General features: G+C 47.3%; 1 protein-coding gene across 1 annotated transcript in view; it reads right to left on the reverse strand.

Annotated features, from left to right (window-relative positions):
- Window positions 1-10642: 10642 nt before the first annotated feature.
- SLIT3 (slit guidance ligand 3) overlaps window positions 10643-27668 on the reverse strand; it is a 526008-nt gene continuing 508982 nt past the window's right edge. Inside the window, exons 33-36 of the mRNA XM_086621882.1 lie at window positions 17031-17185; window positions 14417-14702; window positions 11989-12197; window positions 10643-10881 (exon numbers count right to left, since the gene is read on the reverse strand). Of these exons, the coding sequence (XP_086478008.1) occupies window positions 10643-10881; window positions 11989-12197; window positions 14417-14702; window positions 17031-17185 (889 nt within the window). The remainder of the gene's footprint in view (window positions 10882-11988; window positions 12198-14416; window positions 14703-17030; window positions 17186-27668) is intronic.

A 27668-nucleotide genomic window follows, 5' to 3' on the forward strand; every position in this document is an offset into this window, starting at 1 on the left:
CGCGGCCCAAGGCTCGGGGTGGGTCTCCTGCCCCTCGCCTGATGGGGCGGGAAGCGGCGGCAGCTCCTCGGGGCCGGCCCTCGGGTCTCCTGATCCGCGGCCGGTGGGCGGCGGGCGCCCGCCTCCTCGGGAGCGGCGCTGGCAGCGCCCACCGCTACGCCCGCGGCCCGGGCAGGTGCTGCTCCAGCGGCGGCATCGGCTTTCGGGCTGGGGCGGGGAGACGGCGCGGAGCGGCGGCGGCCGTCACGCCCGGCCCGGCGCGGCGGCTCCGTCCCGCTGCGAGGTGCCGAGCATCAGGCGCGGGGCCGCCGCGTCGGGCAGCCCTTCCCGCCGCTTCGGGGCACGGCAGCTGCCGGGAAGGGCGGCCCCCGGGGGCGGAGGCGCAGGACACGCACCGCTCGGGCGCGGCCGGCGCGGCGCGCTGGGGCTGCCCGCCGCCGCCGCGGCCCCTCGTGGGGAGGTGGGCGGCCCCGGCCCCCTGCGGAGGCCCCGGCCGAGACGGACGCGGCGGCCCGGCGCGGACCCCCTCCGGCACAAGATGGCGGCCAGCACCGGGGAGCCGCGGCCGCGCCACACAATGGGGCCGAGGCAGCGCAGCCGCTCCTGCGCGCCCGCTCCGCCGCTGCCGCAGCGCTGCCCCTCGCCCCGTCACGGCGCGGCGCGAGGCGCGCCGGGAGCCGCAGTCCAGCCCGGCCCGCGCAGCCGCGCGCTGCCTACAGCTCCCGGCGTGCCGCGCGGCGCCCGCCGCCCGCCCGTCACCCCACGGTCCCGCCGCCAATCGGGAGGCGCCACCACCTGGCGTGGCGCGGGGGGGCGGGGCACGGGCGGCTCGCGCGGGCTGAGGGGAGCCGGGGGGAGGCTGAGGGGAGCTGAGGGGAGCCGGCGGCGCTGAGGGGCGCGGGGCGGGCTGAGGGGAGCCGGGGGGGCTGAGGGGAGCGGGGCGGGCTGAGGGGAGCGGGGCGGGCTGAGCGGAGCCGGGCGGGCGGATGGATCCTGTCAGCCCTGAGGCGGCCGCAGGCTCCCCCGCTGCGGACCCCCTGCCGTCTCCGCCAGGCCACGCTGGCTGCGTTGGTGGTGTGGAAGCAGCACACTCGAGAGGGGACCCCCAAAGAGGGGACGGGCCCAGAGAGGGGCTTGCGCTGCCGTGCTATCTGCCACTGTGTGGGACCGGGATGTCAGACTCAGCTGGTGACGCCCCAGAGTTCACCCTCTCCGTGGCTCCTGAGGTATAAAAGCACCACATGAACACTCTGTCGGTAAATAAGGGAGCCGAAGTTTGTTTTTCGTTTCCCGTGACTGGGACTGGAAGTGCTCATGCAATTACACACCAGAAGCAGTATAAGAAATCGGTCCTTTTATTTGCTGGTGGCTGGACTCCAAGAACTACATGAATAACTTTAGTCCTCAGGAGGTTTTTCCTCACACGGTACAAGGATAGGCTGGCTTTTAATGCCCTGTTGTGAGGGTTACCGAGAGTCACTCCTCGACTCGAGTTTTCCAGCAAGAACTCATAATGGAGCAGACAGTCATTTCCCACCCCACCCCGCCTTGCGATGAAGTGTTGTGTACTTCTAGATCAATTACTATGATCTAAGAGGGATATAAAAGCTATGGTCCAGAAGGAGGATTTGGGCATCAGCTCTGTCTTGGAAGCTGAAGTTTCCTGACGTGTCTGGAGTTTCGCTTCAGCAAATCTCTGTCGAAGCCACCCTTCATAAACTGAAGCAAGACTAAGCCCTCAGCTTCCTGGGCAAGTGGTTTACTCACAAACCTTTTGTGTAGAAACAGGAACCACCATCTTTTCATCCTCCTTTCCTCCACCAACCCTGAACACGTACAAAAAAACCTTTTACCCCATACTAAGTGTCCTTTGCTTAGTCCTGGTCACTACCTTCCTTCAGAAAAGGATTTTGGATGTCCGATCCCAGTAGAGGACAGTATTCACTTACAGTTCTACTACAAGGAAAGATTTCAGATGTGGACCTGTCCTCAGTTCTAGCTTGGTAGGTCCAGTAGAGCTTCACCCACCACACTGGCCACCTTTGTGCACAATGAGGGAGCCCAGATGCCTCATTTTGGGATTTTGCGGCTGCTTTGAGCACTGGTATTTTATTGGATTTCATTCTAAAACCTGTCATAAAAGGATTTATTCTTCATTTTAATTGAGAATCTTATATTAAAAAAAGCCAAAATTCTCATGTGGATGCAATCTCATTCATTTATCATGTTTCCTTTCTGAAATGTCTGTATTTGGAAAACTTACTCTGATGTCTTCTTAATGTTTGCTTCTTGTCCTTTAAAGGAAGTTAAGAGTGTATTAACAAGGCTGCAGAGAGTGTATTAACAAGACTGCAAAACTTCTCCCTGTAAGCTGCACGTAATTGTGGAAATCCCCATATGTTATTCTTAAAAAGGGGAAAATTTGGTGTGGCTTTGCGGTTTTTCACTGCAATGTACTTTACTACTGAAATTTTAAACACAAGCATTTACATAGATATGAGGGAATACGAGAATTTAGCTGCTACCTGGAAGTTAACTTGTGTCCATTCATAAACATACGCTGTGATCATAAGATACAGTCTTTAATTTCCTGCCCGTCACCAGACTACGCAGTGTGGAATGTTTTCTGTAAAATGAGCTATCTGGAGCCACACAGACGTCTCTGGTGGGGTGGGGGAAAACAGATCACAGATTTTTCAGAACCTTAATCCTGAGATATTTTTTCCAGTGCCTGCCCTCTGACTGTGTTTCTTACACCCCTTCTAACTCTAGAGGAAGTGAAACACCATCTCTGGGAAGTGCCAGTAATAAACATATACATGCAACCCAGAAAACCAAGAAAACCCTAGTCTACAGCCTGACAGCTGTCCAATTCCTGCTCTCTTGAAGCAGTCAGAAAACCTCCTGACCCAGCCTTTCACTGGGGAATTTATAATTCTCCCTTCCCAGCAATGCAGATTTGGTGATTACTTTCCTAGCCTCTGCCTTCAGTCAGGGACAAAAATAAGTATTATTTTGTACGTGGGTTTCTTAGGAGCAAATGCTGAATTTGAATACACTGGATGCCCACTCTAAGCTATTTGTCTTGCAAACCTTAATTCATCTGCCCATATGAAAAATGGGAATCTGTGATAACTAATGAACTGAGAGCTGTTCAATTGAAAACAAGATCAGCAAATCTGAAAGTTTGGGTGTAAGTACTGCTTCACAAGAAGGCAAAATGCTTTAGCTGAACATCATCAAAACTAAGACAATATATGAAATAAACAAGCCAAGCTCAACTCCTAGCTATCTTCAGTCTGTCTCAGAGTAGAGGTTTAGCTCAAACTAGAAATTTGGCCTGTGAGAGGCTCAGAACATCCCTTAATTTGCAGATCAAGTTGATTTATAGGTTACGAGCACTTTTAGAGTGCAGTTAGTTGATCTACGTGTGTGTATATATACATTTATATAACCAATTGCAAGCAATAGTTATTAACAACTATCCTGAAGTTCTTCACACTGTCTGTGTGGGATGAAACCACGTGAGAGGATTCTGTATGAATGATATACCTGAATGCGAGGACTTTATTTTTAAACAAGTATGACTTACAAAGATGCCTGGGGCAAGCCAAAAGTTGTTTTTTTTGCTATATTAGAATCTCATTTATTTATTGGTATGACCAACTTGATCTAGCTGGATCTTAGTACCTTAAACCATACTTTGATATTTACCTTTACACAGTAAAAAAAAAAAAAATAAAAAAAACCCACCACCCCAACAATATGATGAATGCTTTAGCCAGAAGAAGCAAGGGTAGTTTAAGAGATGCAAAATATGCTGGTGTGTAATTAGGGAAGCTTAAGCTGGTCTATAGTAACAGCCTGTTGTGCGTGCTCTTGTCACATGCTAGGTGAAAGCATGATAGTATTGTGCGTGCTGCTAAGTCCCAACGTAAATCACCTGGTGGTATTTGATGGCTGTAACCTTGCTCTGCATGCAAAGTGTCTGAGGCAGGGCTGAGCCATTTGCTTGTCACTAACAACCCTTCTCAGTAGAGAACCGTGGCATCAGTTGCTTGTCACTTCACAAAATTTCAGTATCCTCAAGTGAAAATTTCATACTTATTGTCTGCCTTGTTCTATTTCTTCTGCCATATTTCTAAGTTTCAGCTGAAACAGTTTCCCAGTGATGAGGCTCGGGACTAGCCCTGCGCTGGACCAAAGCCTCCTGCCATTTTTGCCAGGGTGGTGAATTCTGTACCTAATTTCCGGCTTTTTCTGTCTTTGCAGAAATTCCTCCACTGTGCAAGTGCAGGATCTGGCTCTCAGCACCAGCGACAAGGTGGTGGGGCAGATAAAGGTGCCAATGCAGCACCACCGATAGCAGCACACGGCCAGCAGCCTGGAGTGGCGCAGGGTCCAGATTCACCTGTCCTCTGCAGGTGAGGCATGGCAGAGAAGCTGCCTGGTTAAATATTGCTGGTGGAAGATTAGCTGGAAGACTGAAAATTGACTGATTTCCCATGAGTTTTGAGCTATCCCCTGAGCATAGAAGCCATTGATCCTGTGGGACTCATTTAACCCTCTTCCCTCCCTTCCACACATCTCTGCGGTAGAATGTGTGCTCTTCCTCCCCAGGCAAGATACAACAGTTGCAAAAGATTATTTTACAGAAAAGGAGTGATCCTAGTTCTGTGGGGATGAGTCATAGGCAGTAGGAGAAGGCAGCGTCATCCCCAGACTGCCTTGAGTATCACTTCACTTTGAAAGCACAGAAGCCCTGGGAAAGGAGAGGTCAAGAGATCATGTAGGAACAAGATGCAAAGCTATGCAAGTCTCGCAGCAACTTCTGTTCCTCCTGCTTGTGCGACTATGGGATGCCCCTATGCGTCATGGTATAAGTTTGAGCTTCCTCATACTAATAAGTACTGCTTGTAGCGCATGTGTGCTCCGTTACATGCCCGAGGAGTTTCTTGCTGCCTGCAGGGCTCTCTCAGGGCTGAAGGTGCTCGGAGGAACAGCTGTGCTTTCTTGCATAGACAAGAGGTATTATGGGCTGCAGGGGTGGGCACCTGCCGGCTCAGTGTAGTGCCCTGCTGAGTACTAAACTCTTCAGGCATGCGGTGCTTATGCCCCAGCGTGTGTGAGCAAACAGCAGCAGAATTAGGGTAGAAATGGCAGAATCAGTTGTTATTCCATAAGGTGCTAGCACCCAAGTGACGGTGGTACCATCAACAGCAGCCTTGTGATGCTGCCGTCATGACACTGCCCTGAGGCTGCCGCAGTGCGTCGGCACCAGCTGCCCCGTATGCCAGCACAGGGAGCCATTGTCCTGCTGTGGAGGGATGGTGCTGAAGAAGTGTCCGACACCCTCAGGTCTCACAGGTGCCCTCCTGGGGCTCAGCGGGGTCATCCGCCTGCTGCTGGTTCCTGCAGGTTCCTGGGGTAAGCTGTGGGCTCCTGACCATAGTGACCCCATGCGAAGTTGCAGCTCACGGGGACAGCAGGGGCTCCTTTCCTCGCAGGACCAATGTGAACAGAGCCAGGAAGTTGATGGCACAGGATCAGTAAAACTCCCCAGAATAGCTGTGTATCACATATACATACACCCCTTTGAGGAGCAGCTGACAACTTTGGGCTTGTCTAGTCTGGAAAGAAGGAGGCTGAGGGGCGACCTCATTGATCTCTACAGCTTCCTGAGGAGGGGACCTGGAGAGGGAGGTGCTGAGCTCTTTCCATGGTGTCCAGTGGCAGGACCATGGGAATAGTTCAAAGCTGCACCAGGGGAGGTTTAGATTGGACGTTAGGAGTAACTTCTTCACTGACAGGGTGGTCAAGCACTGGAACAGGCTTCCCAGAGAGGTGGTCGATGCCCCGAGCCTGTCGGTGTTGAAGAGGCATTTGGACAGTGCCCTTAACAACATGCTTTGGCTTTTGGTCAGCCCTCCGTTGCTCCGGCAGTTGAGGGTCCCTTCCAACGGAAATATTCCATTCTATCCCATCCCATCCCATCCCATCCCATCCCATCCCATCCCCAGACTGCCCCCCCGCGGGAGCGGGCCGGGCCGCGCCCTGCGGCGCCACCTGCTGGCGGTCCCCGCGCAGCGCCGCGCCCCGCGCCGGGGCGGGTTGCGGGCGAGTAGCGGGGGTGCTGCCCTGGTCGTGGCGTTTGTCCGCGCTCTCTGTTTGAAGTAACCATCGCCACAAATGAGAAAAAAAACGACCGCAAACCCGGCAGCGAGAGGGGGACAGAGCAGCCTCAGCCGGGGGAAGTGACTTGCCTGGGGACTCCGGTATGGAGTGGGTGGCAGTGCCAGTGCATCAGGGTGAGGCCCCAGCGTGGGACAGAGCCCCACTGTGCAAACATGAGTGAATTGGCACTGGGTCTTGGCTAGCAGAGATGAAGGATGCAGGTGTGCGCCATAGAACCTGAAGGCTCCTGCCAGTGGCTAGCAGTACCACCTCTTGGCTCCCACCTTGCTTCAGACAGTTTTTCAGTGTTGTTTGCCTCAGACCAATGGCTAAAGAGCAATACCTGGAGCACTGCAAGCAGAAGCAAAAACAAGAGCGTTTTGTCCTTGGGCAGCAGTTGCTTGAGTGGTCGCTGAGGAACTCATGTGCTGCAAAGCCACAAGCAATACAAATAACTACTGTGCAAACCAGTTACTTCAGCCAGTCCCTAAAAATATTTGAACAGTTCCCACTAGCTGTTTAGTGGGCTCAGCTGGGTTTGCTTTAGGTGAAAATGCTACCATCTGCTACAATTATGTAATTAACCTTCATAGTTCAGGCTTAATGATGCTCATTAAGGTTGAGTGTTTTTATTGGCCGAGTGCTGTCACCAGTTTTGCATGGAATGGCAAAGGCAACTCTAAGGGCTGTAGTTTGAAGCATAATTAGCAATATGTGAGCGTTACACAGGGCCTTGGGTGAGGGAAGGCTGAGGGCTAGGCATGGGCTTCGTCTTACTGGAATGCAATGACCAGGTCTGTTACATCTGGGTCACTAACAATAACCAGCTCCACAGGTGTGGCAGCAAATTTGGAATATGTGTGTGTCAGGACATCATGAGATCTCTTTTATCATCCACTGTTGGCTGTGTGACTTCCATTTCCTCAGTCAGATCTCCTCTGACCTCAATTCACAATATTTCTTCATTTATTCTCTCATTAGTTAATTAGTGTATTTTTGCTGCAGGCCTTTCTCAACCAGCTTAAAAGAAAAAAAAGCGTTGAAGAAAATCCCCAGGCTCAAAATCTGTGTGGCTCAATTCATCTGTGCGTGTAAGACTCCTGAAAGATCAGGTTGTGATGCCATAAAAATATGTAACCACCATTCGTACTGTGCTTAACTGCAGCCATGCTCTGACTAGATTTGTCCAAGAGGAATGTGTGTAGTTCCCTCATCATCTCCCGTGAGCTACCTCACATACTTTAAAAGGTCAGACTCAACACCTCAAATACACGTAGAAATAATCGGCATCACAAAGCATGTTACAATCTTCCATAACCCAACAATTTATTTAAACTTACATCACAATGAGAATCTATTAATAAAATACATCAGTTCACACCAGTCTGCATTGCCATTTTTTAAGGGTAAGCATCTTTCTTCACTTTATATTAAAACTTTTATATAGAGGTAAAAACTACTGCATTGTGCCCGCAGTTCTTGAAATCTGTTGTAACGTTAGGCAGGTTACAGAGAAACTTTCAGAGCTAATTACACTTCAGTTAACCCCACATTTTTGGCACATCTGAATGCTTTTTATTTTCTTAACATAAAATAATTCTATAGCAAGACAGAGAATCATTGACATAAAGCATCACTATCCAATGGCAAGTGCTGCCTCAAAGCATACAAAAATTGCATCATTTGGTTACAAAATAGATACTCTTAGTCCTTTATCCCAGCGTTTAACATTGAAGTGCCATGACAGAAAAGGGCCAGGAACAGGGCCAGACTTGCTGAGCTGTTGCTGGTCACTTTGCTGCTAGGCTTTGCTTAAATACATCCCAGAGTGATGCGTTAACTAGATGTTGATGGCTTTTGCCTTGCCAGTCAAGGTCATTCTTTTTAAAGCACTCTCCAGCAGGTGTAAATGAGTAAATGTCACCTTCTTTCTTGGAAGTGTTGCTGCTCATGGGACAAAGTGAACACAGTTTTGGGTGGTGTTCAAGAGGGGCTGTGTTTCTGCAGGCCTTGGCAGTTCAGTGGCTACAAATTGTGCAGCAGAGCACACGGAGGGCTTGCAAGCCACTGCTCAGTCTGGATTTCTTCTGCCTGGCACCATAGCAGCCACTTCTTTAGAAATTAAAAGTGTTCTAAGCAGGAATGAAACATGAATGGTAGTGGTGTTTCAGGCACATACTTGCACAAGTGTCTGCAGTTAACTTGCAGGAATATTTAAAACCTGTAGGTTGTGGGTTTGAGTGATTTTTGTTGTACACCGCAAAGTCCAGCTGCTATGAGCTTCTGATGTTATATTCAAAGTAAGAAGCAGCCCATAGTACTTGCAAGCAGGGTTAGTTTTTCCCTGGCTCTTGAGCTGTACTCTTCCCATCAGAGTTTGGCACATTACCTAGTGAGCGTTTGATGTTTCACTGACTGCGAGCTCCATGTACTGATATTTATTCTGTGAGATGGCTGTTAGATTGGTTATGTCCCTTCTGCTCAAGTTCCTCTGGCAGTAACAAAGACATATGAATGAACTGCTGTAGTTAAGGAGAGACTGACATAGCAGAAGAACGTGAAGCACGTTAAAGCTTTCTGCTTGCATGATAGCTAGATGGTCGCTTTTCTTAATGGGAAATACACATTTATACTTGTCATAGCAGAGTTGCATTCTGTGCATCTTTCTAAAGCCCCAGCGAAACAAAAGCCCAGTTTACTGGATTCAACTTTCCTACTCATCCTTTGCTGAAGCCCCTGATCTGAAATCTTTTTGGTGAGACCAGCAAGAGTTCCTGAAAGGAGCTTACGGCTGTTAGGAATCATCCCTGACTTTACCTCTCTTAGAGAAAGAGAAACCGAAGAGAGGCCCGTAATACTTGCTATATTAGGGAAAGAAAGAAATTATACTGATAATGGAACAGTCATTGATGGGGATGCTTGAAACTTACAGTAAGAGAAACTTCAAGGTATCCATGGTACTCTTTGCATGTACTTACTGACCCTGAAAGGTGGCCCTGCCGAAAATCCTCCAAAAATCAAACTCACTCCCAGAGTCAATTTTTGCCTCACATTCACAGTGAGAATTTATCCCTGCGTTGATTTCCATTTCCTATTCAGCGTTTGCTCTGAACACAGCTAAAGTTAATGGGAGTCCTTTGGGACACAAGCACAGAACATGAAGCAGTGCAGGTGGAAAAGCTGTGGCTGAATTGGTGAATCTGCACCAAATGCAAGAACAGGATAGGATGGAGCTGACACATCTCCCCTTGTGCAGAGAAAAGCGCGCTGCTAAGGTGGACAAACGTTGGCTGAATACCGTCACACGGATATAGTGCAACTTCTGCTCGTTTAAAAAGCTGTGGAAAAGTAGCCAACTGCTCAGTACCAGCATGTGGATGAACAGGCAGCTACAGCCCAGCTTACACCCATGGCTCAAGTGACAGTGGGAGTAAAAGCCATTACGTTGCAGGTACGTTCCGGCACCCGCAGTATTTTCATGCTCTTTACAACCTTTGCAAGTTAAAGTGTCAAGGCGTGACAAACGACGTAGCAGTGCATTCCTTATACTTCTATACAAAAAAGGGCTCAAGGCTGGGAGCCAGAAGGCACAAACTTGGGAAATAACATAGTTGAGGAGTTTACACAAAAGTACTATGTCATTTATTAGGCGTTACTTAGCACTTACTTCACATTTTGCCCCCAAATTTCCCAAAGCAACATATATTTCCCCACTTCCTTTCCCTTCGTCCCCTTTTGGATAAAGCTGCCTGTGCTCTATAGATACAGTTGCTGAAGAATATAAGGTGAACACAGATAAATACAACATACACAGCAAAAAATGTATTATCGTGTTACAATAGTCAAATAACGTAGTGAGCCTCAAGCTACAGCAGTGCCTACATGCTAGAGGGAACCAGTTCAAGACCAGCAAGCGGAGCCACTGTACAGGAATGAAGCAGCGTCGGCAGCGTCAGGCAGAGCAAGGGACCGAGGGGGAGGCTGTCTCGGGGTGCCTGAGCAGGTGGGATGGCTGTCAGTCACGGGGATCCGCTCGCTTAGGAGACCCGCTCAGAGCCTCGGAGATTTCTTCAGCCCGTATCAGTCTGTGGCAGGTCCTTGGAACACCTTTACATCTGTTCATTGTGCATACATATAAAGTCACACCCACATTTCTCCTGTCAGGCTATGTTTTCTTTATATTTTTTTTTTTAACTTTTAAATTTTGATTTTTTTTTTTCTTACAACTGTTAAAAAAGATTCATGGTAAAAATAACTCACTATATGATACATATACCCAAAGTGGTGCGATACTTTATATAATAAAAGATGAAAATAGTCACTTTCCATAATAAAAATAAGTTCTATTTTTTGTTTATTTTACAATATACTTAATAATTCTTTTCTTCTTCTTCACTCTGCAAGTAAATAGGTCCCGTTTTGATAGCGCTTCTGAGTCGATTAAAGTGGCAAGAGACTGGAGAATGGCTTATAAGCATTTTGAGCAGCCACATTCCACATGTCTCTCCAGTTCTTCCGTGAAGGTGGAGCCATCCACGCACTGGAAGAAGTATTTCCGCCTTTTGCTCCGGAGAGGAACGCAGCACTGCCCGTTGCTGCAGCTGCCGTGGCATTCCAGGTGGGGTACTTTGGAGACAGTGGCGCACGACGTGTAGCCCTGCTGCTTACGGACTACTTCTCGAATTATCTCTCCTTGGCAGAGATTCTCTGGTAAGACAACAGAGATGTAAAAGGAAAAAAAAAAGTGGTGACTATTTTGCCAGATATTCCCCAAACATCAGCGGACGGTCCTGTATGTGTCATGATATTCAAGGCAAACAGATGGCATGAGCAGGACCTTAATCTTTTGCTGCTTTGTACCTGCCATCAAAGCAGAGCTTGTGTTACACAAACGTGCAATATCCGGCACACGGCAGAGGCCAAGCGGGCCTGCTGGCTTTGATCAGCTGTTCTGGAAGTGCTTTAATGAATGCTGAGTGTTGAATCCTGCAACACTCCTGCAAAATGTGAATTAGTTTTACTATGTCTGCTTCTCAGGATCAAAGGTCAGCCTGCTCTGCATGACATCAGTAATGTGGGATACCTGACAATGTCTGTGCTGTTCTGCAGCCCCTTTGCAGCAGCCAGATACATTTTGGTGAGGCTGTGTACGTGTGCAATTTGGAAATAATACGAGCCAGCTCCTTCCTTCTGTACAGGAACAAAAAAAGGCAGAAGGGATAAAGGTAGAACTCACCGAGCTTCTGATGAGTCTTTTCAGGTCAGGGCAGAAGAGTTGGGCCCCAGCCTGAGTAGGAGAGTCCAGCATGATCTGTGGGATTCCCCAGGAAACCCGCCCAGCTGCATCAGAGGGAGCAAGCTGAGAATCTTTACTGCCACTTGGGATGAGCAGTACCTCCTGCCTTCCAGCTCCTGCTCATGTCATCTACAAAAGCCTGCGGTATGCAGGGTAAGACCTCCTTTCCCAGCACTGCCGTTAACTGAGCACTGTTTGCTGAGGTTAAACCTCACAACAACCTCTCCTGTAAACATCCCACCAGAATACTGGGAGCAGCAAACCTTGAGGGGTCAGGAGACAGAGAATAAAACCCTTCTCTATAGATGTCTCCCTTTCCATATGCCTGGATAGCAGCTAGCTAGCTGTTGTGTGGGTTTTTTCTCCTCCCTGTATTGCTCTGCAGAGGCTGACTTAGCTTTATCTTCAACAATTTGCCATTTACCCCCCGATATGAGTCACATGGAGGAGAAGCGAAAACAAAGGTGTAAACCAGAAACGCAGCAGACCAGCATCCTTGGCGCTACGGCCAGGCATACCTCTGTCACAGTGTTCTCCACTATAGTTCGGATCGCATTCGCAGTAGGGTTCCCCGTGCTCAGAAATTTTACACTGCCCGTGGTTGCACTTCAAAAGCCTGCAGGGATTTGAGGAATTGTTCTTCTTGTCACAGTAGGTGCCGGTGTAGCCCTCCATGCACTTACAGGTGTAAGCAACATTGGCCACCATGCACTTACCATGCAGACACCTGGAGAAAGAGAAGCATTTAGAGCTGGCCTGTGTTAGACATGGAAGTTCCTTTTCCCAGGGATGTTTGGTTTTGGCATTTCTGCCCGTTAACTCCAGGATACTAATCCAAAAACAGCAGTTCAGTGTCAAACTCTGAAGAAACTGTGAGTTTTCAGTGAATACTGGATAACGTTCAGAGAATACATTTAGAATTTGTGATCATAAGTGATCTCTGAAGAACGTTAGGCTCCTCCGTGAGCATGGACCAACGCTTGGCACCCACACAAGACAGCTCATATTTACAGCATCAGCATGTAGAACTAAGTGCCAACAATCCAGCTGCCTGCCCAGGCCTCCTTAGCAGAATTACTCTACAAATAGTATCAGGTGATGAAAAACAGTGTGATAAATGAAGGTGCTTGTGGAAAAGCTATGCACAGACTTATTCATGGATGATTGTAGTGGAAGGGTTCCCTGGCTCATGTGGTTTGCAGAGAGCTTTGGTATTTCTGAGGAACACCACAGGGAGAGGTGTTCATCGTTAGCAGGTTCTCTGACACCATCCCTACTTCTGGAACAGGGACAGACTTGGAATGGGCTGAGAACAGAGAAAAAAGCAACACTGTTCAGTGAAGGAAAACTGCTCAGGGCTTATAAACCTTTTCTGTATCAGGTCCTACTTGACATAAACCCATGCCTTTCTCTTATTTTTATTTCTTTTCTTTCTGTTACTTTAAAATTGTTCCGTGCTTATGTTGAATCCATGTACATTTCATTTTAAAGCTTTGAACTTAAAAGCACAAAAAATAAAAGCAGTTTGAGTCAGGTCAAGGCATGCAAAATACTGTAATAAAAGGAGTCTATATAAACCAGTATTTTCTGCCCCACTGACCCAAGGTGTGCCTGGATAGTAACTCTTGTTATCATCAACTTCCTGTTCTTTGCAGTTGCACTTCCTCACCGAGATTAATCTGTGAGTGTTGGAGCAGACACCTGCCAGCACTGTGCTCCCCTGGACACAAAGGGCTTGGCTTTAAGGAAACAACTCCAAAAGGCCAAAGTGATTTCATGAAAGGTGGGACAGTATGCGAGCACTAGAAATACACACAGCTACCTTCTGAAGGGGGCTACGTTCATGATTGTGTCATGCTCCTCAGATTATGAGAGAAACAATCCCTCATCACATAAACATCTGGAACTCCCTTATTTTTCTCTGTCCAAGCACGAAAGCTTCATGTTGACATTGGAAATTCAAGGAAACATTTGTGTCTCCGAGTGTTTCTTCACTTGGATCTTCATACCTTTGGTCTGTAAACTGTCAGGTGCTTCTCAACACCTTCCAGGGTTCAGCACTCTGCAGAACTAGACCCAGAAGCAAGTTCAAAATGGTACCTCTGCCAAGTTAAACTTCTGCCCTTCCGAGAGTGATTATTCACTGTGTCAATTTACCTGTCAAAAGTACGTGCTTGTGAAAAGCCCCTTCCACAGATATTGCAACCAAAGTCGCTTCTAAAACAAAAGTACTTCCATCTGCTTACAAAACACACGGAGCTATGCAGACTGCTGGTCTGCGTTGGACTGTTTCCTTGTGTACTTGCCATAAGTAAGCTATTCATCCCGTGTTTCTGATGGAGACGTGGTTATTGAGCCTTTGAACTGTGAATGCTTTACACTCGTGCTCCCTTTGCATGCAACTCCATGCCATCCTTTAAACCCGCACTTTAAAGGGGAGCTTTGCAGTGTAATATTAAAGTCAGCTATTTGGGAAATTTAAAACTGTTCACATTGCAGTGTATGGTCTTCAGGGAGTTAGTCTGGATACTGGGTCCAGTGCTGCTGTGAGCATATCCCTAAAATGTGCACCTTCTGCTCTCAGGTAGCTCTGCCCTGGATAAATGGAGGCACTCACCACCTCAGAGGTAATCCATACCCATTAACAGGAGGTTTTGTGTTTCAATGTGTAGAGTCACAGCTGAAAGCCTGACCCGCAGTATTAACACCTGAGCTCCTCCAGGAAAAAAGAGCTCATTCAGAGAGTGAGCAACATTGGAACAGGAAGTGGAAATTGAGAGTTGCCATGGATGCTGACTCATGACTGTCAGTAATTTCATGTGGGAACCCAGCCCCACAAAAACAGTCAGATGTGGTTTTACAAAATGAAACATGAAATATGCATTATCTGTAACCTTCCATTATCTGTATGCTTCCACCCTCCCGTCAGCATTCGTTCGAGCTTACCTGTGGTTGAGACATGGGTCTCCAATTTCCTGGTCACACAGGGGGCCCGTCCAGCCTGGGTGACATTCACAAATCACACTTGTTTTCTCTAGGGACCGGCAGATACCATGCTTGCAGATGTTACAGGATTTGCAGCCAGGGAGGACTCCTAGTGACTGCTGTGGTAAATCCTTGAAATCCTGCAGCTCGTTATTGATGCGGACATCATGAATACATCCATGAAAACCATTTGGTGTCTTATCTGCACCCTGGCGCAGTGAAGATAATCCAGTAGAGGTCGGGATCCCTTCAGATAAAAACAAAAAGGGAAGGTTTACTCACAGTAACAATGATAGTACGTAAATTATAATTGCTAATATCTCTTTTGTCAGATAAAGCATAGAGCTTTTGTATGGTAGCACAGTCTCATTGTCCTCACTCTGGAAATAGAAAGAAACAAATATAAAATCACTTGCCTAAGCTTTTGTAAGAAGTTTATGACCAAAAAAAAGAAAAAAAAAAAAGAAAAGCCCAGGTTTTTTGGCCGATGGCCATGTGTTCTTGTCCTCCTTAGATAATACTCCTTCTGTCTATAGTTTAATAGCAATTATCTTTCTGAAAGGTTTAAGAATGTCTTTACTTGCCAGCAGGTAGCTACCTCTGGGATATGGCAGGATAGTCAGGCATTTCTAGACCACTGCGTTGAGACAGGAAGTGGTAAGAGTGCACCCCACGGAAACTTGTGCAGGAGAACTCTAGAGACAGAGGGCGGCACTTGAGGAGACGAGGCCCAGTCCTTGTGGCGAATACCCTCCAACTTGTTCAAGCACTTGGGAGAGTTCACACGCTCAGCTGGCCAGCAGATTCTTTTGGATGTTGTGTTACGTCCTCCCCACTGACATCCGCTTGGGCTGCACAGCTGCATGGGCACTGGCAAGTGCTTGCTCTCCATAAGTAACTCCACTGTTAAAGATGGTCTTAAAACGAAACCAGCATCTTTGTTTAACCGTGTGTTAGGAGGAAAGTTGCTGTACCAGTGATGTACTTGGAGAGATGGACAAAATTCTGGGCACATGAAGGCTCAGGTCTGTCTTAAAGCTTAGTGTAGGTTAGGAACAATTGCTCTGGGGTAATTTAATCAATTACTTTAACTAAGCAGACCGAAGCGGAAGGGCAGCTGGCATCCATGGAAACGTGACATACAGAGAGGTGGCACAAGCAGAACAGTGAGGGCTTAGAAAGAAGCAAGAAGAATTTTAATGGGCAATAAAAAGAGTCTCCATGGCTTCTGGTATCCAATAGTCCTTCATTTCAGGTCCAGATTTGTCTTGGGAATGCATTTTTGTAGGTATCTTTTGAGAATTAGTATTCATCCACAGTGCTCATCTAGTAACAAAACTTTTCCACGTGATTACATCCCAAGTTCCCTGTGTATAAATTGCTGTGGGGTTGGTGTCTTTTATGCTGTGCTAGAGGAAGAAAGTGTGATGGCCTCACCAGCAGATTATCTTTGACGCATAATGCTCTTTAATAGCCTGTGACATTCTTAATAGGAGCCCATTATAACAGTTCAGCTCTGCACAAAGCAAGATTAGCCAGTTTTCTGATTTACAAGGGCAATATCCAAGGTTCTCTTAGAAAAGTGTTATCAAAAGGAACTATTTACAAAAAGCCTGACCAGCACCAAGTGAAACTGGTAAGTTTCTACTATTGGCTTCAATGATCTACTTAGAAAAAGGCCAAAGACCTTCTGAGCCTATTATTGCTCTGCTGACTTTTGCATTTAGAATAAGCTGTGTAGAAAATCCAAGAACTCTGTGTCAGCGAAAGGGAGAGATCTCAGCATTCAGTCCAGAATAGAGTTGGGGGTGGTTCTGGCAAAACCAGATCAGTCAGACAGAGCACAGCCTTCGTTCTGTCTCTCATATCCATACACCTAATCAGTGGGATACTTATTAGTCAGGGCATCTGTTTCCCACCCTACTTGGCCCCTACTTCCCCCAAAATTCAGTACTGAATGTGAAAATAGTTCTTAATTGAAGTTTGGTCAATTCTAATATCTTTTAATATTCAAGCTCTGGCTTCAGTTTCCAATGAGAAAACTATTAGCCAAGAAGTTCTTATTCAGGTTGTGTGTTAATATGGTTTGGAGGTTTTAATTTTTTTTTTTCCTCCCAGAATTTTTAGACCTCTATAAAATTTCCAACAGAAATACAGCTATGTTGTAGTATATTTAAACCTACTGACTATTAATTTGCTTTTTTTGCAGTGACTGTGATGCTTCCATTGTATTCTTCCACCATGACATCTTGGTGCCAGCCAGTTCTGAAAGCTTTGGAAACGACAAAGGGATTGCTCTTGCCATGGCTGTGTGACACACAAACTACCTGTGCTGTGCTGAGGTTAACCTCCCTGGCCTGGCGTGCGGTGGGGTGCAAGTGGACTATGGAGTATGAAGCTGAACAGCAGAGATGTGGTTTCCAGACTCTCTGTCCAGGGAGGCAACCTCTGGCAGAGGGGAAAGGCTAACTGCTAGTTCCAACCCCCGCCCCCGAGAGTCCTCTCCATAGGATGGAAGACGATTTGCTTCTGAGAAAACTGTTAAAATCTCAAAGTCCAGAGAAACTCACTATACCTCCAATGTAGAGGGGTGTATTAAGGCTGACAGAAGACTGTTTCTGGAGTTTTCCTAGACTCTTGGGAGTCCCCTTGTCCACCACCAGGTTCAGAGTTTGATTCAGCATCACGAGTTCCACACTATGAAACTGCCCATCATTTACTGTTTCCACACTAAAAGCAAAAGAAAAAAGGAGAATTAGGAGATGACGTTAACAATGAACTACCTCTGCTTCTGTGACATCCTGTGTCCCGGTACCACACCTTGCAAGGAACAGCTCCCATTCCATGCTCCTTTACGGTCACTGCGTTCTCGACATTTCTTCCAGCACGAGCCTCCAAGGTACAAATGTAAACATTGCTGATGCCCATGTAGGCAGTACCTACACATATAGAATACTTGAGAGGACAGCTCATCAGGACAGCAGCTACAGTAGTTGTGTTTCCCCAGGCAGAAAAGCAAGGGTGTAGCTATGTGATGTTTTGGCTTTGGTCGCAAAATTACTCAAAACCCTGTTCTGTGCTCTCAGCCACAGCTTGCTGCCCCTCTGTCCCACTGCTTGGTGCCCATGTTGCAAACTGGATCACTGAAATGATTTCTTTTTGTTTGGTTAGTTTAAACTGAAATTATTTCACAGGGGCAGGGAGGGACTGCAGTCTGGGGCAAGAGACAGCAGGAGCCTTTGAAACCAGCATTTCCTCACAGCAGAAGTATCTTGAACTACATGCTGAGGCATAAGGACAGGCTGAGTTTCTTAAAGCCAGAGAAGGAATTCAGGAGTTTTTGGCTTATAAAAGACTGGGGTACTTTGTTGAGTACAATACAGTCCTACCTGAATGCAAGGAAAGCTGACAAATTGCTTCTCTTTGAGAAACATTTAGGTGTAGATTGAGGCTTGAGACTAAGACAGCAGGAATTTTGTAGGGGACAAGGAGCAGGGAGCCATCTGAGCAGACGAGATAATAAAGGCACGGTGTATTTCTTGCTCAGGTGTTTTTCACACTGATTTTTCAAATGCATGAAGCCTGCAGTGAAGCAGATAACAGCTCTTTGCTAGTCCGCACCACATAGTCTTTACTTTCACCTCCAGTTCAGTCTCTCAGAAATTAAAAGATGCAGTGGTACAGTTTGATTTGCATCACACTATCATTTTTTTATTTTCAGGGCAGCTTCAGCTCCCAAACCTTTATGCTGCGCGTTGAAATTCTCTAAAACAACTCAATAGCTTCATGCACTCCTAAAAGCAAGAAGGGGCAAGGGTGGGATTACCTGCTCTTGAGCAAAGGGTTTCAAATTATGCTGGTAGTTACAGACGTGATGAGACATTTCCACTGCTGTTGATGTAATTACATGGCACAGCCCCTGTTCCACACGCATGCAAACACCAATGCACAATGAGAATCTAACAGCAGTAGTGGTTACAGCCAAAATTAGACTGCGGGCTGTGTGAACTGCCCACACGCACGGTGTTGCCAACACATCTTCAGCTTGGCCTGCGAGCACCCTTTTCCAAATTCCTCCTGGCAGGCTCACTAGCTGGGTGGTGGTTCTGTTACATAAGGATAAAGACAGAAAACACCAACTGTGGGATTTAGGCATCCTGAAACACTGCTTAGCCAACAGTCTGCATTTGGGATTGCTGCACAAGTGGTAAATACCATATTACAATGTAAAACGTAGTTCTAAGAATGGGTTTCTGCTCATTCAAATGGCCCATACGCTCAGCATCCTCTTCAGAATAGAATCATAGAATGGTTAGAGTTGGAAGGGACCTCAGAGATCATCTAGTTCCAACCCCCTGCCATGGGCAGGGAAACCCTCCACTACACCAGGTTGCCCAAAGCCCCATCCAACCTGGCCTTGAACACTGCCAGGGATGGGGCAGCCACAACTTCTCTGGGCAACCTGTTCCAGTGCCTCACCACCCTCTGAGTGAAAAATGTCTTCCTTATATCCAATCTAAATCTCCCCTCTTTCAGTTTAAAGCCATTGCCCCGTGTCCTATCACTACACAAGTCAGATTCCTTCTAGGTGGTTTGTAAAGCTGCAGCGTAGATGTTTCCGAGCTATTTGCCCAGATTTTCTTTACTATCAGTAGAGAGGAACAGGCACGCTTATGGAGTGACTCATCTCTGAGGATGAATCACCTTTTAGATGTGTCCACCTCTCAACCTAGAGGACATGCTGCCCATCTTTAGTGTCCAGTCCTGCAAAACTGATGCGTAAGGGCATTGTAGCATGGAAATAGGAACTCAACTTCAGAAACAAATTACATGACTTGAAAATTACCAGAATTCAGCTGTTCCTGGAAAAAGTTTCCTTTTCATAGTGTTTTACAGTAGACCTGACGTAACCAATTATACATGAGCAATGTCAGGCAGAAAATCAGCAGTGCAGGTGTTTCTGAGGATGTGCTTGTTCAAGAAGAGTGCACCACTGTTTCAGAACCGAGCTAACGTGCCTCTACAGTGCTGCTGTCCCCACAGGCTTTCAGGATGAATCACAAACACGAATGCCTTTAAAAGTTTACGTAAGAACACACAGGCTGCAAGATGACAGTAGTATGTGAGCACCTTTACTGCGTGGCTTTACATAAACACGAGGTAAGTTGGTTCTGCCACAGAACAGTTCCCGGGCAAGATCTGCTGGCTGATCTGCTCATCCTTGACCTGCAGGAACGTGGCTGGGCTGCAGTTGCTGCCCATCCTCAGGGAGGCAAGAGAGCGCCGGCGAGCCAGGTGTCAAGAACCTGGAGCTGATGGTGCTGTCTTAAGTGTTTTTAAGAAAGAAATAAAGGCTTGACATTGTAAAAATTCCAGATTCAGTTGACCCAGTAGACAGTCTGGCTCAAAATACAGCTGTATCAGGGCCACTGCAAGGACAGTGAGCTGCGAGGGCCAGGACAAGAGCTTGAGGACTCATTGCCAAAGGTGATGTAGTGCCTGCACCTCGGAAAAGCAAGTCTATCATCCCTGTACGTCAGGCCACTGTGTTGGGGCCCGCAGCTCTGGCAGACTACTTTATGGATTGACAACTCAAATCAGTTTGAGAACAGCTGGTACAAACTCTCTGTTTGGGTATTCTTGAATTCCGCTAAGTATCTGCCACGCTACAAGAAACAGCTGTGTTACAGCAACACACCGCCTGGGTGATCCCTATGTGCTCCCTGCATGTCCAGCTGCTCTGTTGCAATGCTTAATTCCTACGGGTAAAGGACTTCGAATTCCAGCTGAAAGGCGCGAGATCAACGGACAAGCATGTTTGTAACCGTGAGCCTACGCAGAAGTGCTAACGAAAGGAAGAAGTACAGCCAGAACCCATGGCTCTGACAGCTGAGCGTGGAGGAGGTGGGATGGACGGCTGCACGACAGCGAGCCCTTCCCTGGTGGGATCGATATCTGAAGCTAACGCACAAACCTACATTGTTATCTGAAGAAGGCTGAGCTATGACCGTTCGTCAGAGGACAGCATTATCACGTCTGGCAGGGCCGGCTCTTCCCTGGGCCAGGATTTCAGAAGCATTAATCACCTACTCCTCCACAACGGGTGCTTTTTCCAGATTATGCCTTGACTAACAGGCAAACAAAAGTCTGTGTGTCCCAGCGACGGAAGCAGCCACCCCATTTGGTGCTCACGCCTTTCAGTGTACCCAGGGCTGGTATTTTTGCTGCAAAGGGAGCGAGAGGTCCCTGTCTGTAGGCACACGTGGATGAGTATTACTCGGTTCTTTGTTCACTTTTTAACTCTGGATTCAAAGAATCTGTGCCTGGGCTTTGAGAAACAAAGTAATTTATAGCCATCACCCAACACTACTGCAGTTTCACAGAACGGATAAAGTCAAAACAGGCAAAGCACTCATTTGTGCTTTGAGGAGACAAAAACACTTGATAGAAAAGCTGGATGTGGACAGCTGGGATGGCAGAAAATCCTCAGCCAGGAGACACTTGTGTTAAAACACTTAGTGCTGTTGCTGACAGAAAGACGTTAAGATGCCTTTGGATTTTGAGAGATGGAGATAACATTGGGAGAGAAACGCTCTGCAAAGTCTCCCCGGAGCCTCTTGTGTAGCTGGGCCTTTAGGAGACTCAGCAATCGTCTGAGACAGCTGGAGACAGTGGCTTGGCTGGAGATGAAGGGAGGAAAGCCACAGACGCTGAACTGCGCGTCACAACGCGGCTCGCAGCGCAAACTTGCTGTGCTCGGCTTTTTTTCGAGAGGCCTCTTCCTGACCCGGCTCCCTGCAAGGGTTTTATTAAAATCTTAATTGGGTTCCCATTGGGGATCAGGTGGTCTTACAGACCCCTTCCTTCTGGACCAGCCTGCGGGATGTAAATACCTGCCTCGGAGTCAGGGATCTACTGCGTCGCCTCAGCGATCCGGCCCTGCCCGGCGCGGTGCCGGGCACGGGGCTGCGAGCGCCGAACCTGCCGGGCTGGCACCGGCAGCGGACACGGACGGCGGGGGCGCGGAGGGACACGGCGGGGCGGGCACCGGCACCGGGCACCGGCACCGGGCACCGGCACCAGGCGGCTCCGCGGCGGCGGCTGCGGCGGCGGCGGACGGGCACCAGGGGGCGATGGAGCTGCGCGGAGCGGGCCCGGGAGCGCAGCGCGGGGCGGGCGCCTTCCTCCTCCTCCTCCTCCTCCTCCTCCTGCCGCAGGCCGGGGGGATTCCTGCAGCTTCATTCACACCCCGGCGTTGCGCTCGCGTGCTCGCTGAGGGTCCCGAGTCAGAAGAACTTCCCTGGGCTGACAGGGCGGGGGTATTTTGGCTCGCTGCGCAGGATTGATTTACCGAGCCACATCTCGCCGTGTCACACACTGGCAGCTGACCCGACGCTACCCAACTCCTTCCCTTTTGCAAAGGTTTCCATGCTTTACGGTTAAATCAAAATAATACGTCTGAGCAAAGCAAGGGAGACGGGAAAAGAACTGAAGGAAGAAGCCAAAGAGCAGCTCAATTTGAGCCAACTGCTTTTCTTGGGGGCACTAACAAACCAAGTCCTGGCTTTTGAGATTTTTTCCAAGCTATTAAAAAAGACAGTCATGAATTTTTAGCCAACTTCTAACTGCAGTGTTCTGGGCCACCACCATTGAGTATTATACAGTTTACAATATATTCTTGTTGAAAAAAGGAAGGAATTATGTTTGAAGTGTAAACATTTGAAGTGTAAGCAAGTATTTTCAGGAATTTAATAATTAAACTTGCTAAAAAGTAAGCAGTAAAAGGATCCAAAAGACCAGTTTTACATAAAACTAAAAGATTCTTCAGGACCCAGGAATTGCTTCTCATATTGTGATAAACAGCCCGGTGAGGGCCCATCTCATCAGACATGTCATAGGCTGTTCTCAGCCTCTGCAGGACCCTCACTTCAGTCTTGTTTATACTTGACGCTGAGAAACCATGCCAGGTCCCTTCCGAGCGTAATCACTTCTGGTGCCTTAAAGTACATGTCTTGAGGGAAAGGAAGTAATGCACAGCCAAATGCTAAGGGCTGGCAGGAGGATTTCTCTGGATTAGTGGTGCGGTGAACAGATCCCTGTTGGAGGTGGCTGCCCCGGGAGCCCCTGGGTGCTGATGGGGGGTGGCTGCCATCCTGCAGTGCCATGCCTCCTCAGCAAAGGGGACACACTTGCTTTGCTACTCCCTGACCAGGAGCACTCCTCACCTTTATCTTCTCCATTACACAAGTCTTCTCATAGCCCAGGCTACATGTCCTGCATGATCCATTACATTGCTTTTGTTAAGGTCATCTTAACCTTTCATTACCCTCACTGAGAGCTGGCCATGGCATCTGATCAGATTTGGCAAAAAAAAAAAAACAAAACAGAGGAACATACTGGGCGTGTGGGGAGAGCCGAGCTTCCAAAGCTCATGAGAAGGACCTGGATCCAGCGCCTTCTGTGGCCAGGTGGGAAGCTCGGACAGGGAAGGGAGGCCACTAGAGAGAAGTCTATAAAAGAGTCATTAAAATTTCATATCACAGGGCACTGGCCTCATCTGTCAAAACAATTCCAGCACGACGAGCCAACAGACCCATTGCGCAGGGCACTGCACACAGGTCATGGACGCAGCCTCTGCTGAGGGCTCAGACTCCAGAACACGAAGAAATGAAGGGAAAGGGATGTGTATTAAACATAAAACCCTAGTGAATATACGAAAGAACTGATTTCCACTCTCATTTTTGATCTATTTCTCTTCTCCTCCTATATTTTCTTTCCCCTCTACTCCAGCCCCAGGCACACACAGATGTTATACAGACTGACTCCCCCTGCTCTAATACCCATGAGAGATTTAGAGCTGAGCCACTGTAAATATGCCAGTGAACAAAAATGCATTAAAGGATTAAAGCGTTCAATCTGAACCTGTAAAATCTGGGCTTTGGGGCTAGTTTTTTCACTGACGTGTAATGTACCTTCAGCGCAGACAGCAGGGCACAGCAGGACAAAGAAGTCAAAACCAAAAAGAACTTTAAGTATCACAGCAAACCATGTCACTGAGGAAATGTGTAACTATCAATTATGCAAATGAGGACATCAATTCATTAGCTACAGTCTCCAGATTTTCCTGACCTCTATCTTAATGGGGACATGCCTCATTTGAAGCGCAGAACAAAGCAAACACTGGGATGGTGAGCGACTGGGGAGTGAAGGCCATCGGGAACACTGAACTTAGATGATCTTTGAAAACATTCAGAGTAGAAAGGAGTAAGCAGAAATACACGTCCAAAAGAGCTTAAGGAGCTTACAAGACACGGGAAGAGCAGGCACCAGAGAGGTGGTACCAAAATCAAGCAGCACAAGGTGAGAGCTGCAGGGAACCGCACTGAGATGTTAGCGATTTGGGAGGTGGGAAACTCATACTGTGCCAGGCTGACTTCAGGTATCGGTGGTGATGGTTTTTTACCTTTCCAAACTACAGTTTCCTCCTGCCCTTAGTTCCACTTATAATCAGTCCTTGGCCTGAAATAGATTTAAACTTCTCCATGGCAACGAAGGCAAAATCATAATTGGAGTAGTGTTTGTGCTACCTCCACAATAACACATCACTTCAAGCACTATCGTCTTCAGAAGCCAAATAAAAACTACATGTTGAGGAAAAAGTATGAAAAATGCTAATGAATCACAAGGCCAGGGAAATTGGAGGTGAAAGACATATTAAAGCACTAAAATTCACCTTAAGCTTAAAATATACTCTTTTGTTATGCTCGATCCTGTTTTACCTGACTCAAACGTTAGGTCTCCCATGCTGAGAGCACTCAACAGTAAGATTTTTTCCCTCCGTTCTCATTTGTGTCGTTTTATACCTTTTCTCCTATGTACAAGTCTGTGGACCACCCAAATAAACCATCTTTCTCTTCTTAGTGTTTACAGCCCTTAAACACTGGCAGCTGATTACTGTATCTCCCTTAATGATCGTTTGGCCAGGCTATGCATATCTGATTTCCAGTCATAATTCAGTTCCTGCAGCACCCCTGCCAACAGGGAAAGTTATTGTATTACAGATCTTCTAAGGGAAAAGCACGGACCTTTTTTATTCCCCTGCAACACGCAATTAACACAGTCCTGAGCCCCTTCCCTAGATTGCTCATAAAAGGGTCAGATGCACGGCCAGAGTAAACACTCTTTGTTTGCCGTGAATTCTCACGGTGTCCCTGACACGGGCAGCAGGTCTGACACCTCCCTCCAAGCCCACTGTCGGGGAGCTGAAGCCTGCACTGCTCTCCTGCAGCATCACTGTGTCTCTGCAGAGCTGAATGCTTCATTCTGCTAACGGAGAATTTGCTAAACGCAAGTGTAATAGCCGTAAAAACAGCTGGAAGGAACTCTTGGAGTCCAAGGACAGATCACGGTGTTACTGCCTTCCCATCTTACTCCACCAGAACGAGTTTGTACATCATGGCACGCAGCGTACTGCACTGCAATGAGCTATCGCACCTCGGTGTCTTCACTGTAACACGCATCATATAAAATAACAAACCCAGTAAATACAGAGTGTAAAAGCAATCACACGTAGATTCCGCAACGCCGTTGGGACTCATTAAACCAGCTATCCTTAGAAAAAACGGCACTGCAAACAGTGCAGAGGAAAGCAGGCCCTGGCATGGCAGCGGGGCCAAGACAGCACTGAGTGCCATGTCCTCCCCACCAAAGAGGTGGCACTGGACGCGTACACGTGTGTGGCACATGCCAGGATGTGCCACGGCACAACCCCCTGCCCTGCCAGGACTCGGAACAAACCAGGGTGCTTGGGTTAACTTTTTAGAGCCAGTATCAAACACGACCAAAACCAGCTCTGCTGTTCAACTGGATATCAAATCTCAGGTTTTGATGAGGAAATCCATCAAGGGTCTTTGCAGAGTCATTTCATTAGGGGGAATACTTTACACCATCTATCCCCCTTTCCGCTCTGGAAAATGTGAAGGTATCAGCCATTTAGCAGCAGGGACCAGGGAAGTGCTTCTAATCAGAATGACAAACAGAGAATGATGGGGTTTACCTGAAATTGGAGGCTAAGCCCCAAGAAAAAAAAAAACCTGTGTCTATTTAGAAACCTGATACATGGTCAGGAAATGAAATTGTTTCCATCTCATCTGTGGCAACATACCTACAGTTGCACGTCTCCACTTCCACAAAAATAAACATAGTCCATCGGTATTTGACAACCAGAGGAGCAGCTGCCATACCCACCTTTTCCAGCAGCACCGGGGCACGTGGGCGAATGCACAGCTGTGGATCACATTTCTGTACTGGGAAGAAGCACTGAAATAACTGTGCACAGACCATGCAACACCTCCGTGATCACCCCCAGAGCCCCATCTGCATGCCCTTCTAACGGACGGTACGGATTGACTCCAGAGTCCGGCACTTGGTACAAACAGGACAGAAATCTGTCACACATGGTACACATCTAAACTTTGTGGTGGCCATCATGTTCACATGAAATTTACAGGCAGAAAAAAATAAACATGTTATATTAGCTTGCTACGTTTTATTGCAAGGTGAAACCCTCACGATTCAAGACATGAGCCAGTCATTAGTGCGTAGGAAGTTTATAAAATCTTTTTGACTACAATTAGGTTTATTCCATCCTTGTCTATTATGAGAACACTTCAACCTTCCTCTGACATAATCAGCAATAACCAACTTTGGCAATGTAACACTGGACTAATGACCTGTGGTATAGCAAGAAAATACCTTTTAAAATCCATTTGCACACCTTTCTCCTAGTCACTCACTGGAAACAGTTCAGCACAAGAGCACGTTTCCAACATGCAAAAACCAAACTGCTGCTCGAAGGTGGGCTAACATCAAGACTAATTTATGAAGGCTCAGGAGTCGCTAGGACCAGTCGTGGTTTCACTGATGCTCTCAGTAGAAGAAACAGTGAGGCCATGTTACAGCCCGACTAATCACTAACTCAGGTTATCTGCTGGGTGAAAGAAAGCTCGTGTTTCACAACTACTTTTGGTTTGGCTGAGTGGTTTTAAGGCTTGAACTGAACTGGCTAAAACTCAACCCAGCTACTGACTTTAACAAACAGGGGAAAACTTTCATTTATAATGTGGGTTTCTGCATTTTCAGCAGCAGCTTTCTTTTGATGATAGAGCTATATTATATTTAGTCATAGTGAAATCACTGTAGAGAACAACTTTTGGCTTCACCGTTCATTTTTACCTAAAGCCAAGACTACTTTGAACATGAAAACCAGTAAGTATCTGCAAGGTGCTGAGCTACTTCTAGAGCTCAGCAAGATTCCCAGAGCAAACATCTTCCTTCTTGATGCTCTTGAAAATACTTTTGAATGGTCAACACTCTCCACTGCAAAGGAAGATGTCCTAACTGTGAAGGATTTGCTTTCCATCTTTAGGCATAATCGTCTGAAGTGTCTGATGCAGCTGGGAGAGAGAGGAGCTGCTGTGAAGTTAGACTCTAACTAGAGGCTGAACTCAGGGTATTTTAACACATTGATTCATTTTGGGTGGGTTGACCCTCTCACTTTTGTCTAGTTACGAACTATTCCTATCTCATCACCTCTCATTTCATCTTGGGATTAATACTGGCATCTTGCTGACTTCATTACATTTTTATTATTATTCTTGCTGAAAGAAATCAGTGTTATAATGTTACTGCACTAAAGTTATATGTACACGTGTGTGCTGTAGCTCTCTGTTTCACATAGCTCTTCCTAAAAGGCTGCTGATCAACAAAGCAACCAGTGGGGATGGACACAGCACGTCTGCTCCAGCTTCCCTCCTGTCCCCTGCAGCTGGGAGAGAGCTGCCGGGAGGTACAGGTGGAGCCATGCAGAGGACAGGTATGCAGTTACTAAAGTACCAAGATACAGACCAGGTAACGGGTGTCTGGTTTAGAAAACAACATCAAATCAATTTTCTTAACAAAATACACCAACTACTGACAACTTGTTTACACACTGTCTATGCATTAAAGGCAGCACAGCCTGCTTAAAAAGTGATCTGGAAGGAGTAGGACTGTCTCCTGCCACCTGTTTGAAGTTGATTTGGGTCTGCAGCAGTATTCTGATTTTTGTAAAAAACAGTCATGAAGGTGACAGTGATGGTGTAGCTGGCCACATTCCTAATCAAAAGGATACAAATAACATCTCTGCTTTGACTTCAAGTGGTCATACTACAAG

Source organism: Tauraco erythrolophus, chromosome 16 (genome assembly GCF_009769465.1).
Source record: "Tauraco erythrolophus isolate bTauEry1 chromosome 16, bTauEry1.pri, whole genome shotgun sequence".
Lineage (NCBI taxonomy): Eukaryota > Metazoa > Chordata > Aves > Musophagiformes > Musophagidae > Tauraco > Tauraco erythrolophus.